At 40.5% G+C, this 18,584-nt stretch overlaps 1 protein-coding gene across 2 annotated transcripts in view; it reads left to right on the top strand.

Annotated features, from left to right (window-relative positions):
* Positions 1–18,584, top strand: part of PLXNA4 (plexin A4) — a 1,110,285-nt gene that overhangs the window by 978,735 nt on the left and 112,966 nt on the right. For both annotated transcript variants that reach the window (XM_069765352.1, XM_069765353.1), the window contains 2 exons: positions 4,350–4,618; positions 13,562–13,628. In XM_069765352.1, coding sequence (XP_069621453.1) covers positions 4,350–4,618; positions 13,562–13,628 — 336 coding nt within the window. The remainder of the gene's footprint in view (positions 1–4,349; positions 4,619–13,561; positions 13,629–18,584) is intronic.

The raw sequence follows: 18,584 nt of genomic DNA, 5'->3' as shown, positions 1-18,584 counted from the left end.
CTTTTTTTTTTTTTTCCAGGGAAAATTTATAAACCCAATAAAAAAAATAATAAATAGGCTTTCTATGGCCCACTATCTGAGAGACAGATGGCACGCTTAGGACTGGCACACAAGCCCAAAGGCCAATATTAATCTCCCACTGATTGATTTATTGATTTTTTCAGGTAGAATTTAGAACCCAAATCAAGCAAAAAAATTAATAGGCTTTCTATGGCCCACTGAGTGAGAGATGGCACACACAGGAGTCAGGAGTGGCACACAAGCCCTGAGGCCAATATTTTTCTCCCACTGATTGATGTTGTGATTTTTTCAGGTAGATTTTGGAACCCAAATCAAGCAAAAAAATAAATAGGCTTTCTATGGCCCACTGAGTGAGAGATGGCACACACAGGAGTAAGGAGTGGCACACAAGCCCTGAGGCCAATATTTTTCTCCCACTGATTGATGTAGTGATTTTTTCAGGTAGATTTTAGAACCCAAATCAAGCAAAAAAATAAATAGGCTTTCTATGGCCCACTGAGTGAGAGATGACACAGACAGGGATGGCACTCTAGCAGAAATGCCAATCTTAATCTCCCACAAAAAAAAAAAAAAAAAAAAAAGGAACTGTCCTTCAATTACTATCTCCCTGCAGTAATCTCAGCCAGGTATGGCAGGCAGCAATAAGGAGTGGACTGATGCACAAATTAAATAAAAAGTGTGGACAAACAAACAAGATAGCTGTGCAGAAAGGAAGGAACAAGAGGATTTGTGCTTTGAAAAAAGCAGTTGGTTTGCACAGCGGCGTACACACAGCAATGCAGCTATCAGGGAGCCTTCTAGGGCAGCCCAATGAGCTACAGCGCTGAGGAAAAAAAAAAAATGTAGCTTCCACTATCCCTGCACACCGAAGGTGGTGTTGGGCAGTGGAAATCGCTACAGCACAAGCGGTTTGGTGGTTAATGGACCCTGCCTAACGCTATCCCTGCTTCTGACGAAGCGGCAGCAACCTCTCCCTAGGCTCAGATCAGCAGCAGTAACATGGCGGTCGGCGGGAACGCCCCTTTATAGCCCCTGTGACGCCGCGGACAGCAAGCCAATCACTGCAATGCCCTTCTCTAAGATGGTGGGGACCAGGACCTATGTCATCACGCTGCCCACACTCTGCGTTTACCTTCATTGGCTGAGAAATGGCGCTTTTCGCGTCATTGAAACGCGACTTTGGCGCGAAAGTCGCGTACCGCATGGCCGACCCCGCACAGGGGTCGGATCGGGTTTCATGAAACCCGACTTTGCCAAAAGTCGGCGACTTTTGAAAATGAACGACCCGTTTCGCTCAACCCTATTTATTGGCACTAGAGCTGCTGATATCGATTCTGGCAGCTGTGATAGGAGATGCAGAAGTGTCCTAAAGAATACAGCCGTCTACAAAATTCAAATACTGTATGCTTTTTCAACGGTAAATTATACATACAGGAGCTCCAGCGATAAGTGTTCGGCTCTGCTTTATAATTGTGCATAATTTTGTAATCATTCTATATTGCTCTGCCATGTTGCAAAAGTATTATAGTTCCTACATAAATAACTTTATTAACTTCCTTAGCCACAGCCAAATCTGTTGTAGAGAGCAACTCTCGATAAGAAGAACCATTACATAGGCAGTCCATTGATCTCAATAAGCACCATCCGATGTGATACAGCTAATTCAGAAGCCCTTCACAAGAGTTTTGAAAAGTGTGTAATCATTAAAGGGACTCTGTCACCTGAATTTGGAGGGAACAATCTTCAGCCATAGGGGCGAGGTTTTCAGGTGTTTGATTCACCCTTTCCTTACCCGCTGGCTGCATGCTGGCTGCAATATTGGATTGAAGTTCATTCTCTGTCCTCCTTAGTACACGCCTGCACAAGGCAATCTTGCCTTGCGCAGGTGTGTACTATGGAGGACAGAGAATGAACTTCAATCCAATATTGCAGCCAGCATGCAGCCAGCGGGTAAGGAAAGGGTGAATCAAACACCTGAAAACCTCGCCCCTATGGCTGAAGATTGTTCCCTCCAAATTCAAGTGACAGAGTCCCTTTAAGGACGCACTCCCTCAAAAGTTTTTATTGCTTACAACTGTTTAAATATACAAGTAAGTGCCGTAATATACTCACCAATCGACTTCTCCAGTTTCCAGCACCGCTTTAGTCCTCTTCTAGTTTCGGATCACTCTAGGGTCTATGTGTGAACGAAAAGTCACTTTCACAATGTAAGTCTATGGAACGTCAATATGAAGTTCCATAGGTTTACATTGGGGGAGTACTAATTTAATATATCTAATGACCCAATTTCCAGTCAATTCAAATGATTCAACAGGCCAAATAGAAAATTTTGGATGCTTCCATCATTAATGTCAATAAATTTATAATGGGTTCGTAAAAAAAAGAATGTCACTGGAAAATATTTATAAATAGTATAGAACAACTCTAATGGAAATTATTTTGTTACAGTCTCCTGCTAATTGCCTCACAGTAATTAGTACAAACAAGAACACTTCCCTGGAAAGAATGTCTTTTGAAGTTAATTGTTGGAAAAAGGTTCCTCTGCTACTCACAATGTAGACAGGTTATGCAGCCCACTCAATTTTTGTCTATTTTCTAATTACACCAGCGTACCACAGACTTGTATAGTGCAGAAAGAAACGTCTGATAAACAAATAACCCTGATTTTATTATATTCTAGTTACGTTAGGTGGTTTTGGCAGTATTTCTGTAATTAGCTTTTTAGAATGTATTAGAACAGAGTAAAAAAGAGTCGTATGAAATAAAGTGTGATATATCAAGAGGATACTGTATTTATTTGATTTTCTTCCAAAAACTAACTTGAAGTAATTAAGCATAAGTCTGCTTCCCAATAGAATTGCATCAAGATAATGTGTGTTATCCAGGCTTACTGCCGAAAATTACATTTATATATTTTGAAAACTTTTTTGTACACATTGTGATGCTTTGCCAAAACCACCCTTCCCCGTAAAGCAGGGGTGTCAAACTGCATTCCTCGAGGGCCGCAAACCATGTGTGTTTTCAAGATTTCCTTAGCATTGCACAAGGTGCTGTAATTATTATGTGTGTAGGTGAATAAATTATCACCTGTGCAGTAGAAGGAAATCCTGAAAACATGACCTGTTTGCAGCCCTTGAGGAATGCAGTTTGACACCCCTGCCGTAGAGTATGAAAAGTAATAACAGCTTGTATTTTATTGGTCCTCTAGTACAACTTATTAAATCCAATTGTTTTGTAATGAGATCTTGGTTACTTCGTTTTATCACCAAAGTTAGCCAGAAACCTTAAAATATCCAACTTTTTTCTTTAAAAAAAAATCTGCTGGCTTAAGCTAGCTAGCAGCATCCAAAATTTTTTAGCTTTTTGGCTATGTGCACACATTCAGCATTTGGTCAATATTTTACATCAGTAAACACCAAAAGCAGGTGCGGAACAATCAAAGGAAAAGTATAATAGAAACACGTCACCACTTCTGTGTTTATCACCCACTCCTACTTCTGGCTTACAAATACTGAGATAAAATACTGACCATCTTAGACATAACAATAGTTAACTAATTTGGTGTCAAATAATTTAATTGCTAATATCTTCCCAATAGAGAGGCAAAGTAATAAAATAAAAATTAAAAAAGTTTTATTCCACTCTGGAACCACTATCACATAATGTGCCTAGTTCAACCTGAAAAAATTGGTGAGATCTCCCCTATAACACATAATTTATATTTTTACTACCAATTTTACTGTATGATAATATGAATGGTATGCAAATAAGACTCTTTTGTACAGTGAGCATTCACTATTGGAAGATTTTAAGGATGAACTATCAGCTGTCTTGATGTGTTTAACCATATTGACAAGATAAGATTTATTGATAATTGGTAATTTCAGGAGTTGTAAGAAAAGGTGTTCTGGTTATTTCAAGGCAGTTAACAGTATTTACTATAACAGAAACATCAGGAGAAATGAGAGATCTTCTTATCTTTTAGCTTGCAGGCATGTAAATTAGTGCTTACTTCATATGTGCCAGTCTACAGAAAACATCTAATCTTCACTGTTAAAGGGACACTGTCACCTGAATTTGGAGGGAACAATCTTCAGCCATGGAGGCGGGGTTTTTGGGTGTTTGATTCACCCTTTCCTTACATGCTGGCTGCATGCTGGCTGCAATATTGGATTGAAGTTCATTCTCTGTCCTCCATAGTACACGCCTGCACAAAGCAATCTTGCCTCCATGGCTGAAGATTGTTCCCTCCAAATTCAGGTGACAGTGTCCCTTTAAATCCTATATCCATAGACCTCCTCTTTATCCGATTGTTTTTTTTTCCACAGGTCCCTGGTTACAGACAGGAACGTGTGGAGAAAGGGTTGAAGCTCTTTGCCCAGATGATTAACAACAAAGTTTTTTTACTCTCCTTTATTCGGACTCTTGAGTCTCAGCGCAGCTTTTCTATGCGTGATAGAGGCAATGTGGCTTCCCTCATTATGACAGTTTTGCAGAGCAAATTAGAATATGCCACGGACGTGTTGAAACAACTACTCTCTGATCTTATAGATAAAAATTTGGAAAGCAAGAATCATCCTAAACTATTGTTGAGAAGGTAAGTTTGTGTACATGTATATATATCTGTTGTAAAAAAAAGTATAAAGGTATTTATTGTCTATTGCATGATACCTATTAGACACCCCAAAAATATATGTCCAAAATAACTATTAAGTCCCCAGAGTCACCAAGAAAATAAATACACTACAGAAAGTATCACAAATATACAGTATATTGTCATTGTTAGTCCATAAAGCTATAACAAAAATTAATGGTTGTGATGAGCGAATTTGCCAAAATTTGAATCTGTTAAACAATGTAGGGAAATGAACAAACCATACCATAGGCTGATACCTTTAAAAAAAGATACAATAGATGAGGTTATGTGCTCACCTGAGTGTGTAGGCACAACTCCTGTGAAAGCTCAATAACGGTTCCTGCTGCTCCATGGCTTGGAATGATCTCCACCAGGAATCTTGAAGGTAAAGACAATTTTGACAGTTTGGGCTGCGCTAACCGAAATGAAGACCCTTAATCCAAAATATAAAGAATCAATTTTTATTGCACAATTATTTGTTCTTTACCACGTTTCAAAGCACCATTTAGTTCATAAAACTCCTTCTCACACAACTTTTTCTTTTATGATTCCATTTTTCTCAGCATACACCCATTTACCTATCTTACCTTTTTTCATTTTTAGACAATTTCATTTTCTCACTACTCTATTCACCACTTTTCCATTAAACTACACTTCTTGTATATTGTTTTTTTCTGTCCTTCTGCATTGAACCAGCCGAGCGCAGAGCTGACGCACTTGTTCCTTCCTTCACACTATATGTTGATTACAATTCCTTAACACTTTTCCTTAACCTTCACCTCCCTACCCTCTTTTCCGCTGCGTTCTCAGTTTTCCCCTTTATCTAACTGAAACTTTCCTAACTATCCTGCAGCTCTATAAGATTATTCCTCGCCTTTCTTCTCATTTCTACAACAGTGTTCTTTCCCCACTTCCATCTTGTTTTTTTCTTTTCTCTTTTTCTTACTTGATTTCCCCATTCATTTATGTCACTGCGGTCCCAGTGTGGTGGCTTGATCTGTAACATCACTACAATATGTCACCGCTTTAGTCAGCCAGATGCTGAGCTCAGTGCTGGTGTAGAGGGTGATGGCACATGATGCTGAGCTTAGTGCTCGTGTAGAGGTTGTTGGCACATGACAATGAGCTCAGTGCTTGTGTAGAGGTTGATGGCACATGATGCTGAGCTCAGTGCTTGTGTAGACGTTGATGGCACATTACACTGAGCTCAGTGCTCGTGTAGAGGTTGTTGGCACATGACACTGCACTCAGTGCTTGTGTAAAGGATGATGGCAAATGACGCTGATCTCAGTGCTCGTGTAGGGGTTGATGGCACATGACGCTGAGCTCCATGCTTGTGTAGAGGTTAATGGCAAATGACGCTTAGCTCAGTGCTGGTGTAGAGGTTGATGGCACATGATGTTGAGCTCAGTTCTTGTGTAGGAGTTGATGGCACATGATGCTGAGCTCAGTGCTGGTGTAAAGGTTGATGGCAAATGACGCTGATCTCAGTGCTCGTGTAGAGGTTGTTGGCACATGACACTGCACTCAGTGCTTGTGTAAAGGATGATGGCAAATGACGCTGATCTCAGTGCTCATGTAGGGGTTGATGGCACATGACGCTGAGCTCCATGCTTGTGTAGAGGTTAATGGCAAATGACACTTAGCTCAGTGCTGGTGTAGAGGTTGATAGCACATGATGTTGAGCTCAGTTCTTGTGCAGGAGTTGATGGCACATGACGCTGAGCTCAGTGCTTGTGTAGAGGTTGATGGCAAATGACGCTGAGCTCAGTGCTGGTGTAGAGGTTGATGGCACATGATGTTGAGCTCAGTGCTCGTGTAGGAGTTGATGGCATGATGCTGATCTCAGTGTTTGTGTAAAGGTTGATGGCACATGACGCTGAGCTCCATGCTTGTGTAGAGGTTAATGGCAAATGATGCTTAGCTCAGTGCTGGTGTAGAGGTTGATGGCACATGATGTTGAGCTCAGTTCTCGTGTAGAAGTTGATGGCACATTATGCTGAGCTCAGTGCTGGTGTAAAGGCTGATGGCAAATGACGCTGATCTCAGTGCTCGTGTAGAGGTTGATGGCACATGATGCTGAGCTCAGTGCTTGTGTAGTAGTTGATAGCACATTACGCTGAGCTCAGTGCTTGTGTAGAGGTTGATGGCACATGACGCTGAGCTCAGTGCTTGTTTCGAGGTTGATGACACATGACGCTGAGCTCAGTGCTCATGTAGAGGCTGATGGCACATGATGTTAAGCTCAATGAATGGCTAAATAGAGCAGTGACATGTGCAGTTTATGTGACATCACCTCTCTGTTCACAAAATCAGGACTGCAGGAGTGGCAAAAGCTAGCTCTGTTTCATGAAGGGATAAGTACCTGCTCAGTTTATTTTTTGTACTTTACAAACATTGGGGACCATTTAAAAGTTGACAACCCCTTTAAGAATGGCAAAACTAACAATTAGTGATTTCACAGGATATTTGCATGTCTCTTTTGTGTGAGAAATGGAGTAATTTAATTATATGTGCATTGGGAGTAATTGATGTAGTGCAACATCAGTCTGAGGACTTGTGTACATAACCGATTTTCTTGGACGAGGATAATATGTGGTTTTCACTTGTACCTATGATATTCTATGAGGCTGTGCACATATCCAATTTTTTTTCACGGATGTGTCCAATTTAGATCTGAGTGTCAGATCAAAATAAGCAAAGAAAGTCTATGGGTCCATGAAAAACATTGGACCGCATATGTTTAACATCTGAGTGTGGTTTGATTTTCTTAGACTGATAGAATGAAGAGGGTTGAGAAACTTTTTTTTACTCTCCACGTCTGAAAAAATACTGATGCCACTTTGATCAGAATAACTGGACCATTTTTCTCTGGTGTGAAGAAAACAGTCATGTGACCCTACCATTGGGTTGAATTCAGATGTCCATGTATCACAGTCAAAGCACTGGATGCAAAGCATGGACTGGTCACTGTTAAGGATCAAGCCATACTGTCCTGAATTTAGAGAGCTGTCCCGCTGTCTTACTGGAGGTTAAGGGTTCAGTTCTATTTGCCTTCTCAAGACACAGACACTGCTGAATATAATGGTGGAGCAGGGAACCATTACATTCTCCTCCACCATTAAGTTTATACAGAGACTGGAGATTGATGCTTTGACTTGAGCCTACGGTAAGAAAAGCACAATATGAATGTTTTGTTATTGTCATGCAATATTCTCACATGACCTAAAGGTCCTGGCTGAATATTCAGTCTATGCAAAGACTTAATTGTGGTGGACACATGTAATGGCTAGTCAGCATAGATAAGGAGCAGGACACATACAAGGTGTGTGCGTTGATGTAGCAGAACTGTGTGTACACTGTGGAGACATCACACTGTTTGTGTGGGGCATTATGAAGACCACAAAAATAGTACAATATTGTGAGGGAACACTATCTGGCTTTAGTAGGAGCAATATTTCAGTGTGGATGCATGTAGAGGAGGAAGAGATTAGGGTCATGAGTTAGTGTAAAATATAAATTGCCACACCGCAGTAAGTGTACCTTTTTCTTATCTTTCATAGTTGGCAGCTATGTATATCCCTATGAAACTGTTGAGCTCGGGAGACTCACGGTTACTCTATGCATCATGGTCTGTGTCTGGACTGTAAAACACGGACAGCTGAATTCGGCCTAAGACCTTATTGACACATTCGTATATCATGGTCTGGAACTGCAATTTTAATGACTGACTGTGGGTGTCTGCTCCTGAACTTAACAGTTTCATATGTGACTATGAGGCTGTAGAGTTCTGGCCAGGAATCCAGCCGTCAGTCCATAAAAGCATGGTACACGTTGGAACCGTGATATATGGATGTCTCAAGTAAGCATTAAAAAGAACCTGTCATGTGAAAGAAAGCTATTAACCGGAAGATAAGACTTTATTCTGCAGGTTAATAGAATTCTGATGTCGTGTGACCGCTGTGCCATTACTGCCGCATAGAAACAAACTTTTCCATCGAGGCGAGGCTTCAGGCGGTTGTAACCACACCCTGGCACTGACTGACAGCCGGCTCTGTACTCATGCACTGGCTGTCAGTCAGTGTTGAGATCTGTTTACAGCCGCTGCTCACTATGTCCTGAGCAGTGACTGAAGCTGCAACCCTATGACTGAAAGCCTGAGACTACATTTCAAAAACGGATGTGCCGGTCAGGTTTTTGAAATGTATTCTTTAGCCTTCTGATCATGCACTCCGCCTCCTAGCCACAGGTGTTTTAATTACAGCAGGTCCAATACCCCTCCATAGAGTGAGAGAATTTTAGTCTAGGAAGAGGTTTCACATGTACCCATTCAGATGGAGACGTTTATTCTCAGCGAGGTAAGGCAAGTTTAGGACCTGGTATAAGAGAGATGCCGTAAAGGGGCTACCAGGTACACATAAAATTGGCCATTTTTATGTGCTAAACGCTCTCATTTTTCATATTTCTAGTGCAGTAATGCAGTTCAATTTTCGTGTTTCATGTTTGCATGTTTTAGCGCTGCAGTGTGCTGCCTTATTTACTTGACTGAAAGCCTGAGACTGTCTAGAGGAATAAAGTTAATTTCCTCTCAGTAGCAGGGCTCTCAGTGCGGCAGATACACAATGTTAGAATGCTGCTAACCTGCATATTAACCCCATATATGCAGGTTATTAGTGTTTTTCACACGACGTGTTCTCTTTAAGGTACATTGAAACAAACTTATTGTTGGCCTGTATATTGTCAAATGTGAGCTTATGTGCTGTGAACAAAATCACAGCATGCAGTAGCCTAGTCTAATTTATAGGGCAGACTAGTGCATATAAATAGCTGATAATTTCTGCACCTGTCCACAGAATTACAGATGTGACTGGCACAAGTTGTACAATGGATACATGAATATAGCATTAAAAAGAATTGTAGATCTTCTCGCCTTCTCACCCACAATAATTAGAATAGCCATTCAATTTCTAGTTATCAGTTATTGGTCGCAACACGGCTTCTATGATTTCATTGCATAAATTGTGGCTCGTGACCATCTTTCAGAGCGCAATGTGGCTCTCAAGGTAAGAAAGGTTGGGGACCACTCACTTATACTATAAAAAGCAAGATTAAAGTAGTATATAGTGGGCTTAACAGAAGTACCTAGATGCTAGCCATGGAGCCTTTCCAAGTGATAGCTTTGCAGAGGGGCTGATGGGAGTCAGTGAAAGCACGTGTGATTGATCTATTCAAATGCTGCCATTAATGAATGACAAAGGCATCTAAATGATTAATGGGGCTGTCCACTTCTAGGACAACCTCTACTCGATCTTAATGTTTTCTGCCAATAAATAAAAACACTTATACTCACCTCCCGTGCTGGCCCTGTCCCAGGGTAAAAATGGTTTTTAATTTCCTGCAATTGTGCACAAGTTTGACTGTGGATTGGTAGAGTCCAAACTCTTCATCAATGCCAGCCTGATAATCAATAACGAACCTTCTTCTACGCTTGTCAGAAATCTACTTGTCTTTGCCATGAAGCACTTCCACAAACGTGTATTGTGAAGATCAGCCTTTGATAGAGATATAATTTTTTAAATCAAACAGGTCGCTTACTCACGACAGATTGTCATCCCATTGATTAAAAACATCAGACTGTAGTTTCACCTTCAAATCATCTGATAATTCTAAAGGTTCACATACTTTTGCCCCCAGAGATGTATGATATTGGATCATTTTCTTCAGTTATAAAAATGACAAAGTCTATTATTTTTGACTCACTTGTTTGATTTTGTTATCTTTATTTACTTTTAGGACTTGGGGGAGGGATGGGAATATTATATAGTTTTAGGCAAAATTGCAGAAATTCTGAAGTGTTCACATACTTTACTCTACACAGACAAGCAATATTTGATTTTTTTTTACACCACATTTATACGGATCTAATGTGAGCAAATGGACCCTTTTTAATATGCAGTATATACTGTATATAAATGTGTAGATACACCTATGTGATACAATGATATTTTGTATGGTGGTAGTAAGTGGTATTACAGCTTTGGTTTTCATACATATTAGGGTAATATATTGACACACTGTGGGCTCAGGAGAGTGAGGAGGTTAGTCATTTATACTACCACCTAAAAATTCGAGTGAATGCGTTTTAGGATCTAGACATCAGATAAATTATTTCCATAGACAACAAGAGAGACAATGACATCTAGTGTTATAATCAAGTACTACATTCTTTAAAAATAAAAACAATGAAAAAGAATAAGAAAATATTTTAAGAAAGTGAATAACTTAAGTATGGTGAATTCAAAATTAATTTTGAATGTGAACAGTTATATTACTATTAGAAAAAATATACAAATGTATAGATATGATCATCATAAATATATTAATCCTGGTTGTTTACCACATTTCTCAGTTGTGTATTTCTTGGATAATATTGCAGTTCACTGAGTATTTAACAATGCAGAAGTGCTCACACATAAGGCAAAGCCATATTATGGAGTGATTACTTAAAGTATCACTACAGGGATTTTTTTCACGACCCGAGTGGTTTCACTAATGTCTGTTCCCTGTGTGTGATAAAATACTTACAGTTGCCGTCTTCTACTGGTGCCAGTGCCACTCCAGTCCCTCTCTGCCATCTCGTGACCACAGCTCCTGACTGACCAAAAGTTACAACAAAACAGTCACCACTTCTCAATGTAAGTCTATGAGAGACTTGTACGAAGTCTCATAGACTTAAATTAAGAAGTGACTTCCGGTCCACCCAGTAAACACCGGAGCGATCCGGCAGGTCACAGCTCCAGTCATGTGGATTGAAGAAGCAAAGAAAAAATGAGGAATCCAGCTCAATGAGGTAGTGAAAAAAACTTCTTTCTTTATTCACTTGAAAATATATTCAGTGGAGGATAAAAACATCAGATGTTTTTTCCTCCACTGAATATATTTTCAAGTGAATAGAGAAAAGTTTTTTTCACTACCTCGTTGAGCTAGATTTCTCTTTTTTTTTTTTGATTTTCTACGCCCTGTCACAGCGGTTCCGTGCTCCGAGTCTCCAAGGTTGTCAATCATGGTGAGCTGGACTTTGTTCGGGATTGAAGAAGCACCATAAACAGCAGAAGACAGTGAGCAGTAAGTATTTTACTACACATAGGGAACAGACATTGATGATACCAATCCAGTGGTGAAATTAAAAAAAATGCTTTAAAGTGTTACTTTAATGTACAATGATACAGTGTTTTCCTCTGTATACAGTGTTTCTAGAGAAGAATATAATACCTGTAATATGGCATGCAATAGGTTACATCACATTTTTCTTAGTAAATTGTAAATTGCGGACATAGACAGAAGAGGGCCCCTGTGCAAGAACAGAATATAGCTTATTTGCAGTCCAATAATGTGGCTCTGACAGTAATGGTTTACTGCTTTAAAGGTGGATGTGGGCCCCCTTACCTATTGGACCCAAGCGCAGCTACACAGGTTGCACCAATGGTATCTTGGCCCCTGAGATACAGTATGGGCTCACAAACAGCTATGAATGCTGTATTCTGAAACAATACAATTCACACCCATAAAATGTTCTGAAAGAGGTTGTCCACTACTTTAACATTGATGACCTATCCTCAATATCAGATCAGCCGGGTCCAACACCCCCCCCCCGCTTATCAGCTGTTATTGGTGTTGGCGGCAGCAGCCGCAACAACTCACTTGCAGAGCTGGTCGGTGTCCTCTGCAGGGTACTACACATCCGCCTCCTATTTAAAACAATGGGAGGCGGATGTATAGTGCCCTACCGGGGCCACTACCAGAAGACGGCCAGTATAATACATCTGTAACAGCCGTTCGGTAGTGGTGTTGGTTGTCGGACCCCGGCCGATCAGACATTGATGACATATCCTTCAATGAAAAAGTAGTGGACAACCTCTTTAACCTGTATAAGCCTGCAGTCTATGGTTTTCAACTATTTTGATTTCCTGATTTATACAGATAAATTATTACCTTGAACGATTGTAATAATTTCAGTCTGTTCCTCAATCATTAAGTGTTGATTGTGGTTTTGTAAAACATTAGCAGAATGTTTTCAAAATTGACATTGTTTAAAAAATAAAAATAAGAAAAAGGTGGGCATATATGTTCATATTTAAGAAGTGTTTTATTATACTTTGGCTTCAGACAAAAAGAACCAAGCATGGCTCTGCGTTAACAAAGTAATTGTTCATGTGGAATATGTTAGTATTTTCTGAGAGGAGGAACTGTCCTTGGTGCTGGACCATCATGTGTTTGGTTACTGTACTTGAAAGATCCAATTCTTGTTAAAGACAACAGATGAGGGCGATATTCTATACATGAAACTTAGAAATAACATGTTTTAAGCATTATCTCTAAGACTTCAGGGTCTCTAGGCTTTGTAGCATTTGTTACTTATGGCGTTCAAGTGCCTCCAGCCGTGTATGCATTAAGGCTATACTTGGCAGACAGGTAGTCTAAGCCTTTGCTTGATAATTTTCCAAATTTGTCTGTTGTTAACTTAGGATGGCCTTCACAGAAACACTTGAAGACACTTAAAATCTTGAGGGAAAAAAATCAGTGTTTTAGCAGCTTTAATGTTAACGACAGTGTCCTACTTAATGTGCAAAGAAAGAGGCACAAGGAAGTGAAGAAACCAACGGAACCTTCTAACTTTATTTTTCAATGTGTTTCCAGTCCCTCTCTAGAATTAATTTTTATGTGGCATTAGTTCTCAATGTAACTGTCATAGTTTGATAATATATGTTTTTTTCTTTTTATGAGTATAGTATGAAAACACAGTATTTTAATACACTTTCACATATGTATGTATATGAGTTTACAGAAAGTCATATATGATAGTATTGTTAATAACATTTTCCTTACTTTTTTCATTTATTTTAGAACAGAGTCGGTTGCAGAAAAGATGTTAACGAATTGGTTTACATTCCTCTTGTACAAGTTCCTTAAGGTTGGTATTTTCCTGCAAGGATTACGTACATGGATATGTTTGATATACTGTATATCTATTCTTATCTTTAGGGGATAGTGAGAGAGAATTATCAATGGTGTCATAGAATGCATGTATAAGTCAGCGAAAAAGTATTAATTCAAATTTTTTGTAAAGCCAAATGGAGCATAGTAAATTTGAAACTCACCAGACTTGGTTAATATTTTGGCCCTGATTTATAAAAGCTTTTACGCTATAAGCCTGGGGAAAAACGATTTGAAAAGTGCAACAATTTTGCACAAGGAGCAGTTGAGCAAAAATGTTGAGACTTTTGACATTTTAATAATAATAATAATCTTTATTTTTATATAGCGCTAACATATTCCGCAGCGCTTTACAGTTTGCACACATTATCACGAGCATTTGCCACAGTTCAATCAAATTTGCTTGGGCTCATGGAGGACAGGGTAGGCACGGGGGCGTAATGCCACAGCTCATCTCATTCATGTTCCTTACACAAGAACTTTTACACCAGTCCCTGACTGGAGTAACATTTGTGGCAAAGCACATGGAAGCTTACGCCACTAGTCAGATGCTCCTGATTCATTGAGAGCTGCCTCCAACTTGCCCTCTCGTGAAAATCGACAGTCTTGATGAATCAGGGCCCTTCTCTTTTATGTCAGCTTATGACCAATATACTTGCCAAATTGTGCACAAAGCGTGGCACATCTTTAATAAAACCAGGGAAAATAGAAACCGCATAAAGAGGTAACTGCAGAGTGCAAATGCAAAAAGACAAAGACAAATATGTAACCACACCAAGTGCACAGTGCACCTCCACCCAAATTGTACACAGTGCACTTGGTGCGGTTACATATTTGTCTTTGTCTTTTTACATTTGCACTCTGCAGTTACCTCTTTATGCGGTTTCTATTTTCCCTGGTTTTCCCATCCTGCGCGTGCTTTGCGGTTGCCAGGCAGCGGTGGAGGCGTCTCTTGGAGTTGTACGCTGGGATCCTTTCTATCTGTCTCACGCCTTACTGGTGGGCGTGACACAGATGATCCCTGCGTCCTTCTCCTCTGACGTCTCTGGCCGTTTCCTTGGCGACGTTCGGACCCACTGCGCAGGCGCCGTTCCATTACTCTTATGGTAGCGGTTATATGATTGGTCTGTTCTATCGCTCGTGCTGATAGTGTGCCAGTGTGTGCGCATGCGCGCTTAATATTTACTCATACGGCATTCTAGTAGGGGCTCTTTGATTCGTCCACATTCCTCTTAAATATTTCTTACGTTTGGAGTATGCCACACCCCCGGAAGAAGGCATCGCGCCGAAACGCGCGTAGGGGCTTGTCGGCAGTGTGTTTTCCTAGCAGGTATTATTACGTTTTTATTTCTACATGGGTTCACTCCTCCTGTCTCTCATATGAAGCACAGCTCTACCTCGCATGCCTAGTGGTACTTGGCACTTGCCTCTTTATACACATGCTATTGGGTTTAAGCTTATTTATGTTGGAGTTAGTGTATATCCATTTTTGTACTATGTATTACTGCCTGCTGGTCTCCACATTGTCTGTTTGGTGACCATTTGTCATTCCCTGGACTCCCTTGCTGTTACTTTTATACTTTTTGTATTGTGCATTTAATAAAGATTGTTTCCTTTTATTGGTTCGTTGTAGTGCTATCTTTTCTAGGTTTTCTATTTACTTTCGGTTGCACTGAACCTTCTGTATATCTGAGCACCCGTGGTACTATACATAAGGGGTGTGTATATGGTCTGGTGTTTATTGGTTTTTTATCTAAATACTAGATGGTGGCCCGATTCTAACGCATCGGGTATTCTAGAATATGCATGTCCACGAAGTATATTGCACAGCGCACGTAGTATATTTCCCAATCACATAGTACCGTATATTGCCCAGCCACGTAGTATATTGCCCAGCCACGTAGTATATTGCCCAGTCACGTAGTATATTGCCCAGCTACGTAGTATATTGCCCAGTGACGTAGTATATTGCCCAGCCACATAGTATATTGCCCAGCCACGTAGTATATTGCCCAACCACGTAGTATATTGCCCAGCCATGTAGTATATTGCTCAGTCACGTAGTATATTGCGCAGTCACGTAGTATATTGCGCAGTCACGTATTATATTGCCCAGTCACATAGTATATTGCCCAGTCACGTAGTATATTGCCCAGCCAAGTAGTATATTGCATAGCAATGTAGTATACAGCACAGAGCCACGTAGTATCTTGCCCAGCCAAGTAGTATATTGCACAGCGACGTAGTATACAACACAGAGCCACGTAGTATACAGCACAGACACGTAGTATACTGCCCAGTCACGTAGTGTATTGGCCAGTCACGTAGTATATTGCCCAACCACATAGTATATTGCCCAGCCACGTATGTAACAGGTTAAAAAAGACTTAAAATAAAAAAAACATATACTCACCTTCCGAGGGCCCATTGTAGTCCTGGCGCCTGTGTGCGGTGCACGCGGCAGCTTCTGGTCCCAGAGTTGGTAAGAGCGCAGGACCTGTGATGACGACATGGTCACATGACCATGACATCATGGTAGGTTCTTCTCACATAGCATCCTTGCCACCGGAACCTGCCGCTTGCACTGCCGAACACAGGGCGCGACATCGGAGGGTGAGAATAACTTTTTTTTATTATTATTATTATTTGTAACATTATATATTTTTACTATTGATGCTGCGTACGCAGCATCAATAGTAAAAAGTTGGTCACACAGGGTTAATAGCTGCGTTAATGGAGTGTGTTACACCGTGGTCCATTAACGCTGGCATTAACTCTGTGTGAGGGCTGTCTGGAGGGGAGTATGGAGCAGGCACTGACTGCGGGGAGGAAGGAGCGGCTATTTTGCCAGCGGACTGTGCCCGTCACTGATTGGTCGTGGCAATGGTCGTGGGCGTTTTGCCACGACCAATCAGCGACTTGGATTTCCATGACAGACAGAGGCCGCGACCAATAAATATCCGTGACAGACAGACAGAAGGACAGACAGAAAGACGGAAGTGACCCTTAGACAATTATACAGTAGATATTTTTTTGACTGAATTATGTTTTCACTAAACACATTTCACAAATATTATACAGGGATGTATTTAGGTTTTCCGTTACATGGAATATAAAAAAGCACCTTTATTTCAAAACAAATTTTCATAGACATTTGAGACATTGATTTCCATTCATATATTCTATAGAAAACTATATTAAGAGATAGCTGTGATCGTAGACAGCAATCCTTCAGAAATGAGTCAGAGAGTAAATTCCACCCATTGCCCCATACTGCGGTAATTTCCCTATGCATTCAGATGGAGGATGATCTCACACGGTTTACAGAAGAAAAGTCCCTTTCCAATTCCTCTTTGCTCGCTGAGTTGTTGATGTTTTGGTAAATTAAGTTTACATTCAATCATGTAACATTTTGTTGTTTATTTGCATTATTATGTGCAGTAATTTCACGCAGCCCCCTCCGCACTGCTGTGCCCGAAACCGTGAGGAGCCTAGTATATGTCCCCAGCACCTGCAATCCCAGCATATCTTATTTGTCAGGCAGGCTCTCCAGGCCATTAGCTGCAAGCAGGGTGTGAGCAAACAACTCAGGATCTCACACAGGCCGGAATATGTATCTTAAACAAGTTTACCAAGTCCCACTGTGCCCGGGCATTTCTACAGCTTTCATGGCTATACAAGCAGAGTATAACGTATAATCATCATGTAATTTCTGTCATTGCCCTGTAATTATCAAGTGGCAACCAGACCAAATTTCCTTTCAGATCTTGCAGATTATCTACTAAAAATTGACCTTTCTAATAGCAGACATTTTGCATTTATTTGCAGACAGCTGTCTGTAAGAGCAGACGTGTGCTGACACAGCTAGATTACGGAACTATGTATATTAATAATCAGTGATACGCACATAATTGGTATTCAAACTTGCCGGCTTTGTCTAATTTTCCCCAATAATTTGATTTGCTTCGCGGTTATGAATTCAATTCAGTGTTCCCCTCTAGATTCCAGCACATAATAAATATAAAATGGGAAAAGGCAAAAAAAAGACAATACTCACCCTACTCCTCACCTCTTCGGCTGCCCTGCTGCTCACTGACCGCCTCTCCGGCCTCTTCACTATATTCCAGGATTTCTGACCTGGTCACTGCGCTTTTTAAGGTTGTGGGCAACATCACTACTTCACAACCTTATGTCGTGCAGTAATCACTGAGGCCTGGTCGTGGCCAAAAGTCCTGGTCTACAGTGAGAGACCGGGGGTTGTGGTGTGTGCTGGTGTTAGAAGGGGACAGGAAAATGGGCTGTGAGCAGCAGAACAGCCTCTAATATTAACCCCTTTACGGCCATAGACATAAAGGTATGTCCAAGGTCGTCTGCCTGCATTTGATGTGGGCACCGGCATCTTTCCCTGCACATGATAGTTCATCTGATCAGCTGTGATGTGCCTCTAACAGCCATGGGTGGATCCACAATCCACTGGTGGATGTTAAGTTTAATGCTGATATCAGTCTCCGACAGTGGTATTTCACTAGCGGGAGACAGAATCGCGTCATAAGACACGCCCATGGGTTGTCATGACAGCCGGGGGTCTGCAGAAGAAGCCCTGCTATGTGTTGAACAGCCAATCAGATAATCGCCGCTTCAAGTCTTCTAAACGGAATATTGAAACCAGTAAAAAGTAAAACAAAAATGTTTTAAAATATATATAAAAAATAACAGTTCAAATCTCTACCTTTTGCCCCATTAAAAATAAAACAGTTTAAAAACCCCCAATTATTTGTATCGCTGTGTTCAGAAATGTCCGATCTATCAAAATATAAAGTAAATTAATCCTATTGGTAAACGGCGTAACAGTAAAAAAAATCAAAAAGCGAGAATTACTTTTTTTGGGTCCTTGCACAATTGCAATAAAATGCAATAACAGGTGATCAAGACA

Source organism: Ranitomeya imitator, chromosome 4 (assembly GCF_032444005.1).
Source record: "Ranitomeya imitator isolate aRanImi1 chromosome 4, aRanImi1.pri, whole genome shotgun sequence".
NCBI lineage: Eukaryota > Metazoa > Chordata > Amphibia > Anura > Dendrobatidae > Ranitomeya > Ranitomeya imitator.
This window is presented reverse-complemented; position numbering and strand designations above follow the sequence as displayed.